Source organism: Electrona antarctica, assembly GCF_951216825.1.
Source record: "Electrona antarctica genome assembly, chromosome: 22".
In the NCBI taxonomy this organism is placed as follows: domain Eukaryota; kingdom Metazoa; phylum Chordata; class Actinopteri; order Myctophiformes; family Myctophidae; genus Electrona; species Electrona antarctica.
In genome coordinates, this window is record NC_136805.1 from 9,908,196 (window position 1) to 9,933,575 (window position 25,380).

The 25,380-nt window shown below is 43.6% G+C and overlaps 3 protein-coding genes across 6 annotated transcripts; 2 read left to right on the forward strand and 1 right to left on the reverse strand.

Annotated features, from left to right (window-relative positions):
- Window positions 1–1,965: 1,965 nt before the first annotated feature.
- On the forward strand, window positions 1,966–4,525 carry LOC306915478 (uncharacterized protein). Its single transcript, XM_079492819.1, has 7 exons — window positions 1,966–2,177; window positions 2,337–2,382; window positions 2,591–2,656; window positions 2,737–2,796; window positions 2,960–3,045; window positions 3,556–3,650; window positions 3,736–4,525. Exons 1-7 carry the CDS (start codon window positions 2,029–2,031, stop codon window positions 3,768–3,770), a joined length of 537 nt encoding a protein of 178 aa, XP_079348945.1. The 5' UTR covers window positions 1,966–2,028; the 3' UTR covers window positions 3,771–4,525.
- On the reverse strand, window positions 3,895–6,245 carry LOC306915479 (histone H3.3A). The gene is made up of 4 exons (XM_079492820.1): window positions 6,089–6,245; window positions 4,959–5,093; window positions 4,681–4,834; window positions 3,895–4,567 (listed from the first exon to the last, which is right to left on the reverse strand). Exons 2-4 carry the CDS (start codon window positions 5,084–5,086, stop codon window positions 4,439–4,441), a joined length of 411 nt encoding a protein of 136 aa, XP_079348946.1. The 5' UTR covers window positions 5,087–5,093; window positions 6,089–6,245; the 3' UTR covers window positions 3,895–4,438.
- Window positions 6,246–6,505: 260 nt separating this feature from the next.
- unk (unk zinc finger) lies at window positions 6,506–25,306 on the forward strand. Of its 4 annotated transcripts, none has more exons than XM_079492801.1 (15): window positions 6,506–6,761; window positions 7,899–8,108; window positions 9,624–10,142; window positions 12,108–12,241; window positions 12,642–12,777; window positions 12,872–12,989; window positions 13,097–13,181; window positions 13,523–13,833; window positions 17,403–17,468; window positions 17,593–17,779; window positions 18,692–18,796; window positions 20,247–20,432; window positions 21,436–21,617; window positions 22,894–23,154; window positions 24,003–25,306. In XM_079492801.1, exons 1-15 carry the CDS (start codon window positions 6,613–6,615, stop codon window positions 24,156–24,158), a joined length of 2,805 nt encoding a protein of 934 aa, XP_079348927.1. In that variant the 5' UTR covers window positions 6,506–6,612; the 3' UTR covers window positions 24,159–25,306. The 4 variants fall into 4 exon arrangements, with proteins under 4 accessions (XP_079348927.1, XP_079348928.1, XP_079348929.1 ...); XM_079492802.1 differs by having other exon boundaries at window positions 20,250–20,432; XM_079492803.1 differs by having other exon boundaries at window positions 9,624–9,800.
- Window positions 25,307–25,380: the final 74 nt, after the last annotated feature.

Here is a 25,380-nt window from a genome sequence, read left to right on the forward strand (position 1 = left end):
GAGCACCGTTTGATGAGATTGATTAGCCTCTCAGACCCAAAACGTAGAATATTTCGTTTTTTCTTACTTATTCTACATTCTTGAATTGAGTACCACAGACGAAAAACAGTCTAAGTCCAAATTTCAGACTGACCCCTCCACGAAAAGGCCTCGTTGTCCTGAACCCTTATCTATCATTTATATATTATGGATCAATAGTGTGGACTTAGACTGTTATTCGTCTGTGGTACTCAATTGTATAGACTTCTTGTAAAGGAAGTAATGCAGATGTTTAACAATAATTTAACTCTTGAGAGCGTACGGGTCCATTTGGTTTCATTTTTCGTTCTCAAGAGTTAAAGGTCTATAAGGGTCCATTGGGTTACCAACTCTCCATCATTTAGCTGGGGACCACCTGGAACCCCCTCAAGGACCACCGGTGGTCCCCGGACCACACTGGTTGAAAACCACTGGTCTATAGCAATGAGTAGGCTACATAACATTCATAATATAGAGCTTTAACTTTTCAACAAATAACCAAAATATGTTAATGAAAAACTGGTACGTTGCCCCTTAACTAAACAGTACTAATTTACAAAGTTAGTTGGAACTAACTAATAATAATCGTGCTTGCATTGTGTTGCTGTTTTCCAGTGGTACAGCCCTGCTATCTCAATCTTTAGGAATGAGGAATTTGTGGGTGAGGCCTTTTTACCTTATCAGATTGCTGCAGAACATGTTGAGTTCATTATTTTCATCACATCCCCACATGGCCACAATATGGTCAATAATAGAATAATAAAAGTCCAATGCACATGATGAAATGTCCTTCCTGTTCCAGAACCTTTCATGTCTCTGCTACTGGTTCTCTCTCAAATGGAGTTCAAACTGGACATGGAGGTTAGGTTTGAGCTCTAATTCCTCCTGCATGCATTCATATGCTACAGCAGAAACAATACATTTGCACTAAACATACACTAATAGGCATCTCACTCTGCCAACAAAATACGGCACCTCTTTTCTCTCAACGCAGACTTGCAGTTTTCTGGACGAGAGTTGGCTCCTACCAGTAAGACTTAATTGCTTATTGCTATGCTGTAACCTTTTTATTATGGTTTGAATGCCAATTACGAATCTGTAATTCTGCAGAGTATTTTACGAGATGAAGTTCTCGTTGTGTTTCCCAGGTTTGTGAGATGTATGAAGTAGTACCTTGTCGGGAGTTAGGCATGGTGTTAAGGTTAGCATTCCACCACTACACAGTTATATACAGTGTACTAATCCAGTGGTTCTCAACATGTGGGTCTGGACCCCCAGGGGGGTCCTCTCATGTTTTCATCTTTTTTTTATTTTTAGATATTGAAGTCACAATGTGAAAAAAAAAATACCATTACGGCACCAAAGTAATCAACAAACTATACTATAAAAACATAAAAAGAGGCAAAAATTGTGAAAGTATTTTCACAATATTAAGTGTGGAACCGAATAATGCTTCAACTCCTACAATTCCAAGTGCTTGTCAGGGTTCAGTTCAGATATGATTATTTTTGGGGGCCGTGGCCTGAAAAGGTTGAGAACCACTGTACTAGACCTTCTGCATCATCTCTCACTCACTCTCTCTCTCTCTCTCTATCAGGTATCTCAGTGGACGTGTGTTTGTCTTAGACCTGTTGCCTGCTAGCCAGGCTCAGGTAGACAAGTTTGTCTGTCCTGGTGATGTTATCGATGAGATCAATGGCATCTCCCTGCGGAATTCTAGGAATGGACAGGCAAGTAAAGCATGTCAAGGTCAAAGGAAGTCAGAGAGAAACACGCACGCACAGTCGCACACACACGACATGACACGTAGCCATGCAACTCTCAAACAAAGTTTACTTCACCTGACAGCAATGTGGTACGAGCAAAGGTTGATTAAACATTTACAGTGCACATCTTTTGAGGATTTTGTGCACGCAGAAACGGCCATGTCTTGTGATTATCCAGGCTGGCTCAGTTCTCTCTCAACTAAAGGGGCGTCCTCTGTCCATACTTGTGCTGCGGTGGAGGGACATGGACGGCGGTGTTTATCGACCTCTCATTAAACACCTGCGGGCTCTGAGAGAGGAGAACCCCACTCTCAATCTGGGCCCATGTACCTCTAATAACACAGATGTGGCCAATCGGCGGTCATCTCCGTCACAGTGTCTCAAAGAGGGGAGGCAAGTCGGTTACCACCACCACCTATTTAACTTCATTCAATTCAAATCTCACAGACAACTATTGGCTAAATGGCCCTGTTACACCCAATACTACAATCATCACACATGTATGTGATACAGTTGATAGTTATTTTACATCTAACCAACTCTCTCCAACAGGATTGTGTACATCGTCCAGTATCTGGGAAAGACAAACATTGGAATGGTACAGATTCATGTGCATTGTGCACATCATGTTTAAACTTTAATTGTGTTCTTAGTTACTTTAACTATTGTTGGAAGTAATTTGTAGTTTATGTTGTGATCAGTATCGAATCAAATGTTGCCCTTATTATTGTTTGTCATTGTGTTTGTGACAGTAATACTCGGGGAGAACTAGGCATACTGATTAATGATCAACTCTTTTCTCTCAGTTTGGAGGCAAGGAGGTGCTGCAGTGTGCAATACCACAAGTCTTGCAGCAGAAACTGCCCAGCAAGGTAGTAATCCCAACAGGAAATAAATAATATGATCCTTTAATGGACAATACAATCTTATCATACCGTAATTTGTCCTGCAGGAAGTGCTCTTAGACATGAAGGAAACACACCTGACGTGCACAGAGAAAAACACTAAGCAGGTGAGTGCAAGAACATGATATATAGTATGTCTGTTTTTATTTATTTTTGATTTCTGGTCAATGTGTTAACTGTCCATTGGTAAAGAAAGGGCAACTTAATGTCAATATTGTCATGTCAATATTCTGATTTATATTATCGTTTGACTTGTGTACATTTCCACAGGAATTATTCCAGCATCACTACCCAGAAATCTCCTGTGTAGGGAGGTACTGTCAGCCAGACTACACCGTATTGGCATTCTGTGTGGCGTGAGTGTCTGCAAACAGAAATCTCAAACACTTTTAAATTATATTAACCCATTTAGACCTGAGGCTGGTGTTCAAACTATTTCACATCAAGGCCCCCCAGAATTATCTGTATTTGGCCGCAGACCCTTATCTGAAAATGTTGTTCCAGGGACCCCCAGAAGCCAAGATTTGGGTTAAAAACGTTCGCTCTGAACGTATATACAAAGATTTGCACCACATTCACGATTTTTCTAAAATAGCAGATCTACAAGCTCATAGCGCAGCACCAAGTGCCACACTACGAGCTTGTAGATCTGCTAGTTTACAATAGCTAAAGTAAACACCAAAAGGGGATCCCACCCTGACTGGGTTAACATGTTTAATAGCCTATAGAATATTGAGCATATAGCATCTAGAATTAATCTACATGCCCGTCCTACAAGAAGGCATAGCAGTGATGCAGTCCCAAAGGCCTGTTGTCATTGGTCACATCCAGATGTCAACTGAGCATGTGATTGGCTATGTTCACAGAGACTCCCCAGAAACTCGTCGAGCAACAGGGTTCTACTGCGTTGCACTAAAAGCAAGCACGGTCAAGGACTGTGAAGAGATTATCTGCCGTATTGGTGAGGATTACAATGAAGACAGCTAAAATATTGTACATTTTACTTCCCCCCCACACCCCACTTACATTTGTCTTTATTCTTACAGCTACTGGTTTCAAACATACAGAGTGGTTTGTATGACAGACTCAATACACAGAATCTGTGTGACACTTTTGACTCCTGTATAAAGATAAATGATACACTAAACAAGTGTCATGTGTAGTGGTGTTGCTCGCAACCATGGTCACATTTATCACAGGACAAGTTATATTCTTAAAGACTTTTAATAGAAAGACATGTGACAACACTTCATAAATAGTATTAAATGTAGCTGCCAAGATTTTTTATGTTGGAAAAATAACATGTCAAAAGCGGTCCAGAAAATACAAGGGGGGCTGACATGCACCTTGCTGTTGTGTATGGTGTGACTAAACACAACACCCTGACTGCAATACATGCTGGCATACTGCAGAGGGGGGTAGAAATGTTATGAAGGACCGTACCCCCATGGAAGATGTGAAGAATTCAGCCATTATACACCAATCCTTGGCTTCAAGGGAAGAAGATCCAGCCGTGCCATTGCCTTGTTGAAAACTTAACAGTTGGCAACCCACTCAACATTCTGTTACAACTTTGACTAACCAAATCTGAATTCAGGTTTGTGGAATGACTGATCCATTTGTCTCAATCTAAAATACAATACAAAAACCAAAAAAAAGAAACTTTTAAAAAACCCAAAGAAATTAAAAGTCCACAAAATCGCCAAGTACGATAAATAGGATTATTTGTCTCGCTGATACGGTCACTGCCTAGGCCCTCTCCCCCCTTATCCTACGAGCCAGCTGGATGTCTTTGGGCATGATGGTGACACGCTTGGCATGGATGGCGCACAGGTTGGTGTCCTCAAAAAGTCCCACCAGGTATGCCTCACTGGCCTCCTGTTACAGGGGTAAACAAAAACAAGCATTAGCTTATTTTACACAGCAAACTGAAGTCATGTGTAGTAAAGCTAGTTATCGTTTACACAAAAACAAATTGGCACTGCAATCACCTGAAGGGCACCAATGGCGGCACTCTGGAAGCGCAGATCTGTCTTGAAGTCCTGGGCAATTTCTCTCACCAAGCGCTGGAAGGGCAGCTTGCGGATCAGCAACTCTGTAGACTTCTGGTAACGACGGATCTCCCTCAGAGCCACAGTTCCTGGCCTGAAAACGTAAACATTGTATCACTGCTTTTGTTTGAACACAACTTCAAGAATCACCAAGATTAGCTGAATTTGCCCCACAGTTCAGTTTGTAACACACCACTGGCTGATTAGTTATTACATACCTATAACGATGGGGCTTCTTCACTCCTCCCGTGGAGGGTGCACTCTTCCTGGCAGCCTTGGTGGCAAGCTGCTTCCTGGGCGCCTTTCCTCCGGTGGACTTACGAGCGGTCTGCTTGGTACGGGCCATCTCTCAGCTACAAAGTCACAACAAAAACACATTCCAATTGAGTAATAACATCGGGTCGGATTTGGCGGGCAATGGCATCGCGACTGCAGATTAATCTTAGTTTGTTTATTTTCCGTAACAACGGATACATGTTTGAAAAGGTGTGGCGATTACTAATTTAGAAGGCATTTGTAGAATCGGCACCGGGTCTTAAAAGGGCTTAAGTTGCCGGCCTCATTGTCGACAAGAGACCATAAAAAACACAATAAAAACCATTTAGCACGTTAGCCTCCTAGCATCCCCTCCCCCGCTGGGAGGAGGAGTCTGGTGGGTTCCATCAACACAACCCGCCTTCCTTCCAGGCAGCGCGCATTAAAACGCAACGGACGAAATCAAATTCAGCTTTGAATCTCTACCAAGGCGGGTTTTCAAGGTTAAACCCACGCTGTTGCTGCAGTTTACATAACAAGCAGTGTTATGACATCGGTGGGGATTTATTCCTACTTGGCCACTCAGTCTAAATTACGTAACCTTTTAAAAATAAATAAATAAAAATGTCTCCATAAAGAAGAGGGCAGCAGCGACTCAGTGGCCAATGTTGCTGCTTCGCCGACATCGCCATTATTCCCTCGGTTGACTCACCCCCACAGCCCGTTGACACGGCGTACATTTAACACCAACGTGCGCTTTCTTAAGACCACAATGTTATTGTTTTAAGTCCAAGTGTGATCCATAGTTTGTTTATCTCGCGTTTTGGTCCATAATCTAACCGCACGTTAAGACGGTTAACGTTTCACCGTCGACCAAACGGCTAGGTTGGTGGAGGAACGAGATTCCATTGTTCTATTTTTAGCTAACGCTAGGCTAGCCGACACTAGACACAAGCCGTCCCAGCGTTAACGACCCGAAGAAAAACACAATAAGCCCACGAATACAAAACACGAAATGTCATCCATCGATCCGAACCAGACTGGAAAGTGCTCTCGCTGTTTTAACTCAAACAAACCGAACGGCAACACATACCTGTTTTTAAGTGATGTTGTTGTTAATAACGAGTTCAGCGCAGCAGCTCAGAGCACGGTCGTGTTTGATCCGAGAGGGGATGTGTGCGATTATTAATACTCGGCGTGACGTAGGTCGGGCACGCCCTTCCCATTGCGTCCTCTCGCTGTCATTCATTAAGCTCAACGCCGATTGGTCCCTGTATTCCTGTGACGTAGCCAATTAAATGGGTTTCACTTTTTTTTTGCATTGGAAAACTTGAGATAAAGTGAGAATGTGAGAATGCACTTCAATAAACAACGGTTTTTTTTATTTAATAATACAAACAATATTTTATCTTATTTTATGAACGCAAGACTCTCAGAGTCAGACTCATAAACTACACACCCCATAGTTCCTCATTTCATATGCTTCTACTTCCGCCCCCCTCCTCCTACGCATGCGCGTTGTAGAATGCGGATTTCGGGGGAGCTAGCGAGAATAGCTACTCGGCGGCTAAGCTAAAAACAAGCTAGTGGTTTTGATAAAGTCTGTAACGCGGGGAAATGTCCAAAACACACACACAGCCCACTGCACCGGGGGCTCCGAACACCGCGGGACCTTCCTCTTCGTCGTCTTCGTCCTCGCCGGCGGGTGGCTCGACATCTCCCGCTAACGTGCTCAACATACAGCCCGAGAAACCCCAACATTACACGTACGTAGCTAACTAGCTGCCTGGATTAGCTTGCTAAAGTGTACACAAGCTCACGTGTATTTATTATGCATACAGCAGAATACAACTCGTTGCATTTGTAAGATAAGATCGTTAAAACACGGTTGTTAAGCCAGCTAGCCACTAGACCCACAAGGCTGTAGTGTAGTGTAGCGACATTAAGTTTGGATGGACTCTTTTAAGCAGGCCTAACGTTACTCTATTATTATTATTTTGTATTATTATTTTCGCACAATCTGCCGCGTTTATTGTAGTTTGCGTTGTGTATGTTATATGTTGTTCATGTTTCATACACCCCATTCTTTCTGGGGTGTATGTATGTGTCGTTCGTTTCCCTCCATATGCCACCCTCCATATGCCAGCCTCCATATGCCACCCTCTCTACCAACACAGTCATTAAGACATGCGAATCCCTTGAATCCCTCGAAACCACTCTCAAAGGGAAAATCGAAACGGTCCCCCGTCAAATCTGAATCCCCCACCCACCCCCTTTCCCCTCACCCTATGTTTTTTTTTTTGTTTTTTTTTTTACCTCTTATGATGATTTCCTGTTTTTGGCTATTATGAAATAGCTCAAACCTCTATTGCTGGTTACTCAGGTTAGAACCCGCCACAGTGGTGTTCAACTAGAACTTAAACCAGGATGCTTCGACTTCTCCCTTCTGCCTTGAGCAGACCTCTATTATATATTATCCGATTAGGCTTTGTCAGGATGACTGAGCCAATAAGATCCATATATGGGTTCTACTTCTACCACATCGATCTGATATCAGCATTAGGTCAACCCGGACCAAATATAGGGATAGTCTTACTAGACATGTCATATAGCCCGACGTCCTAGTCGAATATCCCCATATATGGAGACGACAGTAACTGTCCAATGACCAACTCTCCCTCCTCTATGAATATAAGTGAGAGTCTTCGTTACAGCTATATAGAAGTGTATATCTCTAAATGTTTTGATGAATTGAAAACGGTGGGCCCTATTGTAAACAAGTGTAATTCTTTTATGGTGTCGTCCACTCACAGTTAACAGTTTTTGTATTGAGTTGTGCTTGAAATGTACTGTAATTCTGCAAAATGTTAATAAATACTTCAATCAATCAATCAATCTTCCAGATACCTGAAGGAGTTCAGAACCGAGCAGTGCCCCCTGTTTGTGCAGCACAAGTGCACACAGCACCGGCCTTTTGCCTGTTTCCACTGGCACTTCTTGAACCAGAGGCGCCGCAGGCCCATTCGGAGGCGGGATGGGACCTTTAACTACAGCCCAGACATCTATTGCACCAAATATGATGAGGGGACGGGGACCTGCCCGGATGGGGATGAGTGAGTGCTCCTAAGATCACAGTTTTGAACTACAATGCACCTAAATCTAAAGCATGTGTGACCGTTTCATGCAGGAGTGCACAATGCGATGCGAGAGTGCGGTCTAGCCAACACCCAACTCGGGACTCCTGAATCGCTGCCCTTCACACTCTCCTATCTAGCATGAGGGTCTTGAGGGTCTCTTCACATTAGATTTTTTTTATATTGGGTTGAATCTAGAGTTATTCTTCTACGTATTTTCTGAATCTGCACCCAGCATATGCCTGAACTCAAGACTGTCCTTGAGTAGCGCGAACCGGCTTTCCCTTGAAGTGAGTTTAATCTAGAGTTGCAACACCCTCCATTGACAACATTTCAGCTGCAAGGCAAGCTTGAATTACCCTCTTTCAATATGCAAAGCGTTTGTTTCAGAAAAATCCACCGTAGACAAGAAATTCCATGCAGGTGATAATTTTTGTGTTGGAGTTTGGAAGCACCTAACTAACCACAACACTTGCCATTTTTTGTGCAGACACCCCCCGCCCCCCCCTTCCTTCCTTTTCAATATTAGAAAAATAGTGTGTTTATAATAGTTTATTTTTTTGTTGTTGTCAGCCCTCAGTGATCAGCCCTCATAATATCTAAACTCATTTGCATTAATGTGGAAAAACAGGTTTCCTTTTTACCGGGTCATACAATTGCCTGGCAAGAAGTTGAAGTTCAGAGAATAGTTACACTGACTACATTCATAGTTAAATCATTTCACTATTCATGGAATTAGCAAGTGAAGACGCTATTCTCCCACTGCTTGGGCTCATGTGGAGAAGGGCGGTAGAAATGTGCTAAACCATTATCACCTTGATTTAAAGACACTCAGACAGGACGTGAGGAATAACCAGGTTACTAAACCACCCATTTAGTGTGCAGACGCTTCTAACATAATGCTAATGAGCCAATACTGGGTGCGTCATTGTGTTTTCTATTTCTAACTGAGTAAGAAATACGTTTGTAGAACTACACAGATAGTAAATGTACAGACATCACAATACTGACTGAAACAATATCCGTGCCATGTCACAAGAGGCTGTGTTTTTCAAAAGGAGGAATGTCTCAGATGGTTTCCTAGAAAGTATTGTGATAGATCAGATCATGCATACAATTCAAGCAGTGTTGACAGCACAGTCACAAATATTGTGATGTTTTGTTTATTGCAAACTTTTATATTTATTTTAAGTGGGAAAGAGTTGAAATATTTTACCCTGGTAGAGGCTAACTCAGCTAAGGGTTATTGCAGAGAAAAAGACTAGTAAAATATGATCTCACACACACACACACACACACTTCCTGTTCAACTCACATCAGTAAATATATCAGTTTTTAACATGTAGAACCGTTTTATTATAAAAACCTCAACTCTAATAACAAAACGATAACGGCGTAAAAATATTTTCATCCTAAAACAAAAACCCTCTTGGATATCACACAATCCAGTAGAAATCATAGCAATTCCCTGTGTTTTTTTTGTGTGTGTTCCAGATGTCCATTCCTACATCGGACAGCGGGGGACACAGAGCGCAGATATCACCTCCGTTATTACAAAACGGGGTCGTGCATCCACGAAACGGACTCGAAAGGCCACTGCAGCAAGAACGGCTCCCACTGCGCTTTTGCACATGGATCACATGACCTGCGCAGCCCTGTTTATGACATCAGGTACATAACAGAAAGCACAAGGATTAGGAAACCCTACTGGAACGAAGAGCTGCAACATCTATGGCTGGCAATGCATAAGGCTGAGCATTCATTCCTGAAATATAAAGGCACACAGTCTGGGAAAAAGGACCTCCTGAAAACATTTAAAGAGTGTCAGTATGTATTTGATAAAACATATAAGAAATCTAAAAGATCCTATCAAAGAGGACAGATGTTGCACTATGAAAAAAGTGCAACATCTGTTGCACTTTTGCTAGGCCCAATAAGAACAAAGAAGATCCCTATGGAGGTGTTGGGGCATGATGGCAACCCAGTTCATGAACCATCACAGGTTATCAAAAGGTGGGAAATAGATTTTAAAGGTCTTTTCTGTGATAACACATCAAGTTTTGATGAAACCTTTTATAATGAAAAATGCTCAGAAAAAGCTTTGCTAGAGAGTGAGATGGTAGTGGAGGTTGAGCCTTCTAATGATAATCTTAATAATGAGCTGACCATAGAGGAAGTCCTGTTGGCAATTAATAAAGCAAAGACAGGAAAAGCCACAGGCATAGAAAACCTGCCAAACGAAATCTTGAAATCACCAATGCTATCTCACACTCTACTTGGTCTGTTTAAAAAATGTTTTGAAACAGGCAAAATTCCCTCTATGTGGTTCAGATCCATTATAACACCTATCTTTAAAAGTGACGACCCAAGGGTGCCCCTTAATTATAGAGGGATCAGTCTATTGAGTACAGTTTACAAATTATATTCCTCTATACTTAACGAAAGGCTTATGTGCCATCTAGAGAATAGACACCTACTTGAAGATGAACAAAATGGATTCCGCAAAGACAGAGCTTGTATTGACCATCTCTATTCACTATGTACAATAATAAGGACTAGGTTAGATGAAAGGAAACCCACATTTGCTTGTTTCATAGATTTCAAAAAAGCTTTCGATCTTATCAACAGGGACCTACTCTTTTGTAGATTGTCTGAATATGGAGTGAATGGAAAGTTCTACAAATCAGTACAATCATTATACAGTGCACCGGTAGCCTGTGTTAAAATAAATGAACTTTGTACAGATTGGTTTCCAACACCACTGGGAGTAAAACAAGGAGATAATCTTTCGCCTACTTTATTTGCAACTTATATTAATGATCTAGCATGTACAATTAAGTCACTAAACTGTGGTGTGCAATGTGGAGATTTTGCAGTGAGTATTCCACATGTTTCATTCACAAGCACACCGGACTGTCTGGAGGCTTGTTGTGCTGTAGTGATAACAACGTTAGCTAACCAGCTAACGAGAAGCTAACGTTAGTCCCCCTCTCTTGTTGTTGCGCACAGCCGTGCTTTTATCCACACTTCCATCCGTTCGCCTTTTAAATCTAAATGTCCCATCAACGCACGGGTCCAAGCAACGCCAGCTTATCTGGTTCTTGGGGTTTCATTAACACTGACTGCTGCTGCTGCTGTTACGTCTCCACCTCCTAAGGTCCCCACTTGCGCGCAGTCACACACAGGAGGAGTTGCCTCGGTCCCAGGCAGGAGGAGAGGAGACCATAGATAGAGTAATAAAAGGAGGGGAGGAGACCTATCTGTCGCGGTCGCCTCGCCTGTGTGTTTTTTTTTACACCAGCGTCTGTGTCTGTCTGTGCGCGACAGATTTCAGTTGTGCGCGGGGGCATTTGGCCATGTGTGCGCGCGCGCGCACAGACGCACCTTAGGGGGAACATTGGGTGGATCACACGTTTTTCAAATCTGGAGTGAATTCAGACTGTCAACACTTGGTGTAGAGGAAGGAGACTAAATGGCAACGGTATGGATGTGTTTACAGTGTGTGGCCGAAACTCTGGGAGACAACATGAGCAGCCCCGGACAGGTTTACATTGCTTGGTGGTCAGCATGGACGACTGGAGTGTGTGGTGTTAATGCATGTGACAACGAAGTCCCGTACAGCGCCACCGGACATGGAGCTCAGTTAGTTACCATCATTAAAAACAAATTAAGTTGGAAAAACAGTCAAAGAAGAGGTTCTGGAACAGAGAAATTTGACAGTGAAAGAACCACTGAGAAATTGGACGGTTGTTAAAAACAAAGAAGAGAACGGAGAGCAATCTGAATACAAATAGGAAGAAAGGGGGCTGTGCGATATCAATAATCACAATTATTTTTGCCACAATAATCGTGACATGTCAGTTTCATATCGTCCTATCCCTAGCCAACTGTCTTCTACATGTGCATGAATTCCTATTTCTGATTGTGCTTTGTAATAATGTGTTCATTTGTGTTATTATTATTGTTTTTTTGTCACAGGGAGGTTCAGGTGATTGAGTCTCAGGGAGGCTCGGGGGCCACAGACGGGGGAGCAGGTGGCGATGGGCAGTCGGGACAGGCAGCCAGTACCGCCCTCATCGAGAAGATCCTGAGTGAGGAGCCACGCTGGCAAGGCAAGCCCATAGCGTCACTGTAAAACAATTACAATTGATGTCAGTTTGGTAATAGGACCAGGCATTTCTGTCAAATATAAACGAAACAAAAAAGGCCAGCACTCACAGGACTCAAGACAAGTCCTTGTTTAGGTACCCCTGCCATAGTGCGTTATTATGGTTGGCACAGCGCCCTGTGCCTGCCAAACTAAAAAGTACTTAAAAGGACATTTCCCGGAGTTGCTGGTATTTTTCTGTTTATTTGAACTCCCCTTAAGCCGTGCACCCAGTACAAAAAAATACTACTTGTTGAAACTTGACTTCTCATTCTCTTCATTCTCTTTCTGTAAAATGTTTCTGCCAGATTTCATGTGACGTCTTTCAACCAACCCTGTGCTGTCTCTCCTACTCTCCTCTTCAGATAACACCTACGTGCTGTCCCACTACAAGACCGAGCTCTGTAAAAAGCCTCCTCGCTTGTGTCGCCAAGGTTATGCCTGTCCATACTACCATAATAGTAAAGATAGAAGACGGAGTCCGCACAAACACAAATACAGGTAGCCCACGACGAAATGCACAAGTGAGATACCTAAGCATATAATAGGAGACTGATATCTAACATTGTTTTGGGATTTGCCCTTGCTAACACAGAGCTCTGCCGTGTCCATCGGTGAAACACAGCGAAGAATGGGGAGATCCTAGTAAATGTGAGGGCGCAGAGGGATGCCAATATTGCCACACGCGCACAGAACAACAGTTTCACCCAGAGGTCTGTCGGTTTCACTTTCAATGTTGACTCAAACCGAAGTGAGATTCAGAAGATGAGATCATTGAGGGCAAGATGTTAATGGCTGTTGTGTTGTCATTCTGCCACAGATCTATAAATCCACCAAGTGCAATGACATGCAGCAGTCTGGCAGCTGTCCCAGAGGGCCCTTTTGTGCATTTGCACATATTGAAAGTAAGGCTTTGTATTAAATCTGTAAACTGTGCTCACTTAACCCATTTTGACCTGGGAACGATTCTATAAAATGTCGTTCTTTGATTTTTCAAAAATAGCAGACCTACAAGCTCGTAGCGCGCCACTCGGTGGCGCGCTATGAGCTTGTAGATCTGCTATTTTTCAATAGATAAAGAGGTTAAAAAGGGGTTCCCGCCCAAAATGGGTTAACACCCATTGTCAGATTACATTTTTTAGTGTATGTCCCTTTATGGGTAGCTGCAAAGTCACAATAAACCAGCAAAAAAAATGCTTACTTGACTTCCAGTAACTATGTTGGCTCCTGTGTCCCTCTCTACTAGAACCCTTTGTTTCCGAAGAGCCCTCATTAGCAACCCCCAACTCCCCTCCTCCTCCTCCCAGACCAGCAGACCCCCATCCTGCCCAGGAAGCCCCCTCGAGTCCCAGTGGGCCCAGCCTGGCGTACGGGCATGGGTCGGGGTCCATGGCGGATCCTTTCTCCCCTTCTGGGGGTGCAGGCGTAGCGGAACAAGGTCTGCTGGGCAGGGTGTTATCACTGTGTGAAGACATGGGCGGAGGGGGAGAGCCTCTGTCCCCCTGGGCTGGAGAGGGAGGCTACGGCAGAGCCCCCGGGTTCGAGAGGGAGGATCAGGTGAGAGAAACTGACCTGGGAATTGTTTTGGGGGAATAAAATGAGTGGCACGGATTTATACAAAAGATTGCTTAAACGGATAACCCAGATAAGCCCTCAGGGCTTGTTTCCATCATGTCCATCATGTCCTATTTATCCTTTATATATCCTTTTCATACAAGCTCCCATACATTTGCAGTTACAAAATAAACAATACGAGTGGAATGGTAAAAAAGGAAGTATTACAGGCAAATACATGTGATCACAAATTAAGTAATTTCAAAATTGCGATTGCAACAAGGGAATTGATATAACCAATTAAAATGTAATTTATTATGAACCCCCTCCAATGTATACATATTTTTCTTTATACTTGTTTAATAAAGTTGAAGTACCTATTCACACATATTCATCTTTCAGGTGAATGGGAGAAGTGAATAATGGTTGTGTTTACCATGCAGCCAATTGAGACCAATGAGCAGGAAAATATATATATATATATTTTTTAAAAATGCATCAAACTGTGTACACACGGACCGTAATAAGCAGGTGCATTATTTTTGCGAGCTTTATAAATCTGCACATTCGCCCAATTCTGGTTTTATACAACATTCAGTCATTGTGGAACTGGCAACATTAACGCATTTTGGGCGGGAACCCCTTTTGGTGTTTCAAGCATTCTGTTATGCTTTAGCTATTGAAAAATAGCAGATCTACAAGCTCATAGCGCGCCACCGAGTGGCGCGCTATGAGCTTGTAGGTCTGCTATTTTTGAAAAATCGAAGAACGACTGACATAGAAAACATAGCTTTTTCAGAAAACTGTCAGGATTTAGAAGACATTTATAGAATCGTTCCCAGGTCAAAATGGGTTAACCGTGAATTGGCAGGACCATTACTCACAGAGTGCAGGCGTGGAAATTATTATGAATCTCTCTTTTCATATGATCGTCTGTCGGGAGGTTGGAAACCTCATTATGTCCCAAACTTTTACTTGTCAGGATTCAAATGCAAAAGTAGCAGATCTACAGTTGGCTCAAAACGCGTTGCTTCAGGCCACGGTTAAAATCTGCTACTTTTGATGCTTTTGTGTGACGCTGTTGTTTGTTATGTGTAATCAGGGCGTCATTGTAAAAGAGAGCTGGTTCTCAATTGACTTCCCTGAATAAATAAAGGTGAAAGAAAGAAAGTTGTTGTATGATCAAGTAGGTCAAACACAGAAAGTTAGAATATGGAGATGTCGGGTTACTGCCCGACAGCAACACATTATACTGTAGCCTAATCCTATGAGCAACACGCCCAGAAGGGTGATGCATACAGATAGAAATTGTACTGACCAGTGTTGCCAACTCTTGTGAGAGAAATAAGCCAACCCACCTCCAAAAACAAGCCCAAAACAAGCCAACTCTTAGCGAGAGCAATAAGCCAAATCCTCCCTCGAAAAACAAGCCAAAACAAGCCCAATAATATCGCCATATAATACTAATAAATAAATATTTGATGCATTTATCATTATAAATACTATCTATCTCTATAATTATGAATGTTTTGGTCATTTATTATACTATTCCACACATAGTTGAGACACCAGACTCAGAGTGATTCACACTTCCTCAAACCTATGGGTATTTATAGCATATACATCAAAGAAATGTTGGCTTGTTTGATATTCAAAACAAGCCACGTATTTTTTTAAAACAAGCCCAAAAAACCGCAACCCGCCACCTGGGGGAAAAAACCGCAACTCTGGAAAAAAACAAGCCAACTTTGACGGGAAACAAGCCAACATGGCAACCCTGGTACTGAGTACTGACCCAATAGGGAAAAATGAGCTGTCATGGCAGTGTGCCGCTTTGGAAGAATTCCATCTCCAACATGCAAGGCACTGCATGCAAAGCATTCCACTACATCCATATGATAAGAGCTCTTTTTTGGTATGCTAAACCTGACCATCAGACGATGGAGGGACAATTTTGCATGTGAATAGGTGGAGGTGTTGCTCACAATGGGCTGTTAACACCGTTTGTTTTCTTAGGAGAGTGAGAAATGGCATGGTGAGGTAGGACTGAAGGTGGTTCTTTCACAGATAATTAATCATCTAAAACATTTTTGTGTACTCCAAGGGAATTTGTCTACGGACCGCAGGTTTGCTAATAAAATGGTGGTACATTTATGTGACGGTTACTAGTAAGCATTGACAATTACAATACTATTGACTACTGTCAGTGCTTGGCTTTGGTATATATATATATATATATATTTTTTAATTATTTTATTTTTAAGCTCTTTTTTTAGTGTGTATGTGTGCGTGCGTGTGTGTTTTTTTAAAGTTTTCTTTAAGTTTTTTTAAAAGTTTTTTTTGTAAGTTTTTCTTTTGAGGAAGGAGGAGAGACCCGCACACTGCCACTTGCTGGTTCAAGAACTTTATTTAAAGAGTCATATGCAACGTTTCGGCCTTTCGGCCTTCTTCAGGCATCAAGAAGGCCGAAAGGCCGAAACGTTGCATATGACTCTTTAAATAAAGTTCTTGAACCAGCAAGTGGCAGTGTGCGGGTCTCTCCTCCTTCCTCAAAACGTTTGCTGTACTGCCAGGACCTATACGCACCTGCTATAAAACTGAACCGGGTGTGCGGAAGTCATCCCTTGAATAAGTTTTTCTTTTAAAAGTTTTTTCTTTTTAAGTTTTTTTTTAAAACTTTTGTGTGTGTGTGTTTTTTGTGTGTAATACAGCTGCGCCCTCTGGTGGCGGGTGGGTGGTGTTACAGTGTGACACACACAGACATGTTCTGCTAGGTCTCATAGTTAGTGCTCACTCTCACTGCGTTCGCAATCAAACAGATTATTATGAACTTCAGCTGTGTTTGCCTTGCCAAGACACATCTGAAAATAGAGTCCATTGCCATGATCACAATGGCATCCCACGGCCATTATTTTATTAGCTGTAGCTACGGCTGGGACATGGGACAGAATCAATTATAAATGTTTGATTTGAAGAAAACTATTGACGTTCACTGTTTTCACAAAATATTTACACAAGGACAGATGCATATTAATCAGAACTAATGCTACTAAGCGGGTAAAGGCAAATAATATAACGGCTACAACAGTTAGGGAAATTCAGAAAATTACATCACTTTACTGTAATGCAACCGTTGAAATCGGGAGAAGACAACACTGTATGCTATAGTAGATCACGTTCCAAAATCCCAGACGATATCCGCATATCACAATATCAATATACAGTATAGCCCAACCCCAGTGTTGCTTGAGACACAGTGTACCAACTTCCAAGGTGAGCCCAGTCTGTATGATTTTGAAATATTAGGGCCGATTCATACTCCTATTTTACCGCTGTAGTGCCGAAATGATTTCGGCTCGTCAGAAATTTTCAGTAGCCCCGAACCTCAAATGACGTCACATTGTAGGCTCTACAGAGCCGAACCGACTTTTATTCGGCTCTAAAATAGGAGTATGAATCGTGCCTTAGATGGCAGCAAACTCTAAAAAAGCTTTTAGAGAAAGCAAGGGCTCCATGAACTGCATGTACTAGTCTGCTGTGTATTTAGTTTATTTTTGTGTGTCGTTTTTTAGGCAAAACAAAGAAGTTTTGCTCTGGAGCGTAATAGAGAAATGGTGTCAGCCGCTCACAGCAAACAGGTATGATTACCGTTTTCTGGACATGAACTCATTTCTTATATCCATACGTGGCTCATGTGCATATCTACTGTACTACTGATTTAGGGATGCAATACTCTTAAACAATGTAACTTGTCTTCTACAGGACTTATTAGTGTTTCTGCCAGTGGGAAGTCCTTTAAGTCTATCCTCCAGTATCCCCTCAAGCCTGGCTGCCACCCCGCCCAGTCCTGCCCCTCCTGGTCCCCCAGGAGGACCAGGCCTCTCCTCAGGCATGAACGCAAACGCCCTGCCCTTCTACCCTACCAGTGAGACTGTGGAGTCGGTTGTGGGTAAGTCAGTAGGTGCAGGGTGTCACCTGCACCCCACCTCAACTGCTCATGCAGTTGATGTGGGGTTTTCCACCACCTGAGTTTAACCACTTAACCCATTTTGACCTGAGATCAGATTCTAAAAATGTCTTCTACATCCTGACAGTTTTCTGAAAAAGCTATGTTTCTATGTCAGTCGTTCTTCGATTTTTTTCAAAAATAGCTAAAGCATAACATAATGCTAACACCAAAAGGGGTTCCCGCCCAAAATGGGTTAAACCCTATATAATATACTACTTAATTGACTAGTCTCCCAGGGGTCTATTAATACTACAGCCCTGCTTTTTTCACTCAAATTTCATTGCCGAAAATAGCTGCGCTGGGACGCGTTGTGAGCTTGTAGATCGGCTATTTTTGGCACATGTTCGTCCCAGAATAGAGACACTACGGTTCAAGTAAGAGTGAAATGACTGCCGTGTGACAAGGATTGGCACTGATAATGTGAAGCTGATATACCTTTAATAATGAATTGCATTTTGATGGCGCTTTTCCAAGTGCTCAAAGCGCTTTACAATGGTTCATTCATTCATACATGAATGAATGAGGTGGTGGGAGGTGAAGCGGGAGGTGAAGCGGCGAGCAGTCGACGCCAGCGTCCTCACTTCCCACATTCTCACACCAATGGTGGCAAGCACACACCACACACCGACCAACTCATTGGAGGCAATGTAGGGTTCAGTGTTCAGTTGCCCAAGGACACTTCGATCGACAGGAGGAGCGGGGATTCAAACCGCCGACCCAGGGATCATTGGACGACCTGCTCTACCTCCTGAGCCACAGCCGCCCTTTATTATCCCCATGGGGGAAATTCAGCAAAGTCACTACAGTGACTGTGAAACTAAAACGGTGTGTTGGTTCTCTGTGTTTGTATAGAGTCAGCCCTGGACGATCTGGACCTGAACGATTTTGGCGTGTCAGCCTTGGAGAGGAGCCTGGAGAGCAGCTCATCTCACACTAGTGGTGGTGGAATGATGCTGGGTAATGAAACATGCACACGCACGCACGCACGCACGCACACACACACACACGCACGCACACACACAAAAATCTAGACGTGAATGCACATACTGTTGCTTCCAATATAACGACTCATTTGTAGAGTCTCATTTAGACAATTTCGATACCTTCACTTATTTTTGATGCCAATTAATAAAACCCATTTTAACAAAAAGAAGATTACATTATACATTACCGGCGGTAACTGTTTATCCATTTTGACCGAAAAAAAGGATAAACAGGATTACATAAAAAGCTTCTTCTGCCTCACTGTATTGCCGTAATTTACAAAAAGTTTCAAAGCATTTATTAAAAAATTAAACAATATCTGATAACGTATTCATAATTGAATACAGAATACATCCATGTCTGTGAATGCCTGGCAAGTTTTGGCAACCATACTCGAATCTCCCCGGGTGTCTAATTATTTCCATTAGCAACACTCCCAGACTGCAAAAACCTCTGAAGCATGAGAGAGTGGCTCCAGGGGATACTCTGAGACACACTGGGGGGTTGACTGGAGTTGCACACAGTGTGGGTTGGTTAACTACCGTCTATTGTTTCCTTAATTAACAAGCTGCCTGCTACAACAAGTGATTGCAGCGAGAGAGTGGTGTCTGAGATCGGCTGGAGATACATAATGATTTCCCTCCCCAAATCATCTTGTGAGCTGACTTTGACACCATTTGTCATGGGGCCACCAGTTTGACATCCCTGTGTCTTATGTTATATTAAGACACATATTTCCCCACAATGTCCAATATATTTTGTCAAGTTCTTACAAGCCACCCAAAAACAATGAATCTAGCATGACAATGTTATAAAGTTGTTCTAGGTCAGAGCCCGGGGCAGAGGCCTTTTTGGGGCGGTTCTGGACAACCATGGGTCTGACCGACTCGACACCGTGAACTGCACTCCCTGTGGTGGTGTGGAACGCATGTGTCGAATTTGAAGTCGGTGGGGGGGGGCGAACGGTTCTCGAGTTACGTGCATTACAGATGTACACACAGACTGTTATAAATTTAGTTTTTTAGGTTTGTGTGTTTGTTCAGAAACATGGATCATGCTGTACTGCATTTTATGATTTGTATATTGTTTTTGTTTTTGCATGGACCCCAGGAAGAATAGTCTCCACTACGGTGTAGACTAATGGGGATCCTTAATAAACTAAACTAAACACACGTACGTACTTACATACACACAGAGACGTGGTGCATTTATAGATAGATGCCTCATGCCTGAAGTTAATGGCATCGTTTGAGCTAGCTGTTTGAGACGGCAGACTGGACGGTTGATTCTGAATTTGAGCTCGGGTGACAGCCCTATGCTTATAATAACACGAATGGTTTGTAATCATCCCGAAATGTCCTCATTATTATGTACAGCTATTGAAAAGTAAAGTATTTTTTATTACCCTTTCTTCTTATTCCAGGAGGGAACCAGCTTCAAAGCTCTGCACCGGTCAATATCCCGGGATCTCTCAGCAGCTCTGCACCTTTCAGCTCCCCGTCACCCTCTCCCCCAATCAGAGCACACGCCTCTCCATTCTTCTCCGCTCACCTGTCACAACCAGGGCAATCAGAGAGCAGCTTCCTTGGACCATCGCATAGCGCCTTAGGTTTGTTGAACCTTAACCAAGAGAACACACACTTCAAGTGTCACTAGACAACATTCAGCCACTAGATGTCGCACTTTTACAGCACCACTGTTGGTTAGATATTTTCCCACATGGGCAACAGTCATGTAGTCTGCAACATTGTAACGTTGATGGCTGCCTTATGAAAATCTAAGGGTAAAAAATCACACCCGTGTGAACTGAGTGGTGTAAGGTCTTAGATAGACTGACCAGCTGTGGTCTGACGTAATGTCTGACATAATGAAATCACACCCGTGTGACCTGGGTGACCATAGCAACCATGCTCATTCTTTGGTACGAACAGACCGACATACGGACAGACAGACACGTAAACTAACAAAGCCAGTTGGAGTGGTTTACACCACTCAAAAATATGGTACCCCAGGACAATAAATGGATAATGGCTGTCGTCAGCTTACGGTGTAAACAAATCAATAGTTTTAAGGGTTTTGATGTCCCAGGAAAAGTATGACTATTATTTAGATTCCCGCCTGGAGAAAAGCAATACTTTGATTCCACACGTTTTAAAAAGCTCAGATGTATTAGTTTATCTTTATTATTTTCATACAATGAAAAAAATATATATATCATTTTTTAAGGCCTGCTTTTACTCCTGGGAATATGAGCTGACATGCTACTATCATTCATAGTCTGGATTTTCGGTGGTGAGCTGACCACCAGATCTGAAATAACGTTGAGCGGTGGTGAGTAAAAACAGAGAGAAGGGCTGGGGCGGTGGTGGTGGTTTGCTCTTCACAGCGGCTCGTGACGTCATGTTGTAGTTCGGTGGTCACCTCACCACCACCAGATCTGAAATAACGTTGAGCGGTGGTGAGTAAAAACAGAGAGAAGGGCTGGGGCGGTGGTGGTGGTTTGCTCTTCACAGCGGCTCGTGACGTCATGTTGTAGTTCGGTGGTCACCTCACCACCGGAAATCCAGACTGAATAACGCTTAACGCTAATCCACCAACTTGTCCTTTGGCAGGTCTGAACGGTATGAACAGTAGTATATGGGAACACTTCCCGTCAGGCCAGGGGTCGCCGGGCACCCCGCCCACTCTGCTGCCCTCGGGGACCAGTGCAGACACCACCAGACTCAAACAGGAGCTGGACGATGCTCATAGGTCCCTTAAACACTGGGACCACAGCTGGAGACACACTGCACAGGTAGGTAGGTAGTGGTGATATGTGTGCGTGCCGTGGAGTACAGTATAGTTATAGTATGTGTCTGATCGAGTTGGCACAAACAAGCCCCTGAGGCCGAATCTAAAATGACAATGGGTTAACCTCAGGGATCATCGGTGGACATTTTCGTCAAAAATATTTTTTTTATCATGGATAGAAACACATGAAGAGATGGCCCTGAATGACCATAACAGGTCTGTAACTCTGACATTTGTACACTCCTTGCAAAATGCAAATGAAACATTTGAGAAGCACTAGTAATATGAGCGGACGTAGAATACGCACATCCACAGGCTGGGTGCTGGGCTAAAGAAACTTCAGTAGATATTGGATGGAGCCCACACACCACAGGTACAAGAAAGACGTTCTTTATTGAGAATTCTGACAACGTTTCGATCTATTTGATCTTCATCAGGTCATGGCTTGTACCTGTGGTGTGTCTGGGGGCTCCATCCAATATCTACTGAAGCACTAGTAATATAACCTGACTCCGCCAGATGGGGCAGCAGAGAGTACACTGGGTTCCTCCCTCCGGCCTGGCCAATCAGCGGCAGCTAGAGGCGGGATCAAGGAAGCATTGTGTATGCCTTGATCCCGCCTCTAGCTGCCGCTGATTGGCCAGGCCGTTTTGTGGCCGGAGCATCAAGTCTGCCTGAGAGTTCCCAGATGGGAGCAGGAGGGGGGAACCCAGTGTACTCTCTGCTGCCCCATCTGGCGGAGTCAGGTTACTAGTAATATGCCATGTCATGAATGTCATAGTGAGTAAATAAGTGTCATATTTTGAAGAAAACCTGTTGGACTTGACATTCAGTTACTGGGTCTTATGCTCAAAATAAGAACACTATAATGGTGTGTAAAAAGAAAATCAAACATTTTCCACGGACAAGACCAAGTCTGTCACATGTGTCCATGTACGGACATGTTGATGACCACTGGTTAACCTGTTTCACTTTCCTTTCCCTTTAGTAACCTTTCGCTAATCAAAAATAGCACACTGAGCTCACACGCTGCAACGTATTGTGATCATTATCAAATAATACATGTATAAAATGATTGATTATACAGTACTGCTGCAAGTAGTATGATTTCATGCATAAGGAGAAGAGACTGGAGCAGCACGGACATTTAGAGCCTTTTATTAGGTGCTGAGTATACAAAAACGACTAACGTTTCGACCTTGCGGTCTTCATCAGAGTCATGAGTATGATTTCATCTTAACGTTTTCTACCGATTCATTTTCCCCACTCGTTCTCCATAGACTTGGGCGGCCCTGAAAGCTGACGCGGAGGATTCTCGGGCACATGCAGGGCGCCTGGCCATGGAAGCAGAGAGGACGAGGCAGGCCGAGGACGAGACGCAGAGGCAGGCCACCCTCCTCCAGGAGGCCCTGGACAGCCTTAGGAGTGGAGAGAACCCCCACTTGGCACTTCACCAACTCCAGCTACTGCACAGATTGCCCCTCGAGTCGATTGTCAGCCTACAGGCCCAGCTCTGTACCTGTCTACACACTGTAGAACAGGTAATGACGTCCATATGTATGTCTAATGTAACCTGACTCCGCCAGATGGGGCAGCAGAGAGTACCAATCAGCAGCAGCTAGAGGCGGGATCAAGGCAGCACTGTGTATGGCTTGATCCCGCCTCTAGCTGCTGCTGATTGGCCAGGCCGTTTTGTGCCCGGGCATCAAGTCTGCCTGAGAGTTCCCAGATGGGAGCAGGAGGGGGCAACCCAGTGTACTCTCTGCTGCCCCATCTGGCGGAGTCAGGTTATGTCTAATGTCTACTCGGTCAAATGACCCCTCATGAATGACGAGATTTCATGTAGGCTACAGACGGGAACATCCCAAAATACATCTGTGAAGATGTTAACCCCATCTAATTGCAACAGCAGATTAACCACTTAAGCACTATGTACTTTTTTTGTGCAACTATTGTTTTTTCCCCAATTTTAGAAAATGTTTTTATTTATTCAGTTATTGTATTAATGCTGTGCGGTTGCTAGGCGATCGATAAAACCGGAGATGAACTGGAAATTAAAAGTCCACCTCCCATCAGCTTCAATGTAAGCAGATTTTTTTTTAATGCATTTATCTTAGACTCTTTTCCCAGATTGCGTTTTCCCAGAGTGTCGCTGGTCACGGTTACAAAATGTATGTTTCTGGTGAATTAAATAACATTTGCGCAAAACTTTACACACACTTTTACTTCTGGTTCATAGCCCGGGAATCTTTGGCCTTCAAAAATAAGAGCACGCACCGAAAAGATCGTGGCACTGGTGGAAGAATGAATGAATATTGGTGGCAGTGACTCATGTTAATATGCTCGTGTTCAAGTCTAAATGTTTGCTCTTTCCCCCCCCCCCCTCAAGGTACTGTACAGGAAGCAGAGGCAGTGCTGTGTGACGTGTGGAGAGCAGGGCTCCATGTCTCTGCCCTGTGGCCACGGACTACAGTGTGAGCGCTGCTCCACCTCCACAGAGTGCCCCCTCTGCCCAGAACAGAACCTGGACCAGCAGCTCTCCTGACCTGATCAAAGCCCCAGCCAGGACCCAGCAGAACACTGATTCCACACCAGTCAATCCTGATTCTAGACAGAGACCAGCTTTATTATTGGATTGAATTGCTCATCCGATTTGAATCTGGGTCCATTTACGATTTTCTTTTGCTATGGCGCGAGCAGCACTGATCTTTAAGGTTTTGTATTTTGAATACAAGGTGTGTACACTGATCGGTGTGGAGATTAATGTACCGGTCGTGGGTAAAACGGTCGTTCTCCAAGACCGTCTACCCAAGATCCCACCTTTAATTTTAGATATTATCTAAGAAGTGTGACACGATGATGCTCTTGACCAGCCTCACTGTTCTCTACCCCTGTTCATGAGTAGCAAAATGAACCCAAAGAATAGCTTTTTATTGTCATCTTTAAACCGACACATACATACTATGTATTCACACATGATGATTCAGGATCAGCTCTACTTAAAGGAGCATGATACCCTAGGCTGGCTTTTTTTTACATGTTCATTTGGTTCCATTTGTACACTTTCAGAGTTCTGGTGGTCCACTGGTCCATGGTCTAATACAGGGATTCTCAACGTTTTTTGGCTGGGGACCCCCGGAAATGCTTTAATTGGCCATGTCTCGTGACCCCGCCTCGCCCCCCCCCCTCCCAACACCCACTGCAAAATTGACAGCTATAAAACCTTTTTAAGATTTGTTGTTTTGGGGGCTTTTTATGCCTTTATTGATAGGGAACAGTAAGCAGACAGGAAAGGGGGGAGAGAGATGGGGAGTGACACGCGGCAAAGGGCCATCGGGCTCCGGAGTCGAACCCGCGGCACGCCGTCCGGCTGGTTTGGTAGCCTATAGGTGACCAGACGGTTGAGCTAACCGTCCGGGCCACCGCTACAAAACCTTAATAAAAGAGTAAATACATCATAAATAAATACTGAAACCAGATATAATCATTAAGGAAAGTTTATGCATGTACTATGTGTACTATGTAAACTCTTAATTTATTTTTCCCAGCCATTCAGGTCGTGACCCCCAGGTTGAGAACCCCTGGTCTAATACAGGGGTTGTGAGGTGGGGTGGGGTGGTCCTAACCTGACTCCACCAGATGGGGCAGCAGAGTACACTGGGTTCCCCCCTCCTGCTCCCATCTGGGAACTCTCAGGCAGACTTGATGCCCGGCCACAAAACGGCCTGGCCAATCAGCGGCAGCTAGAGGCGGGATCAAGGCAACAC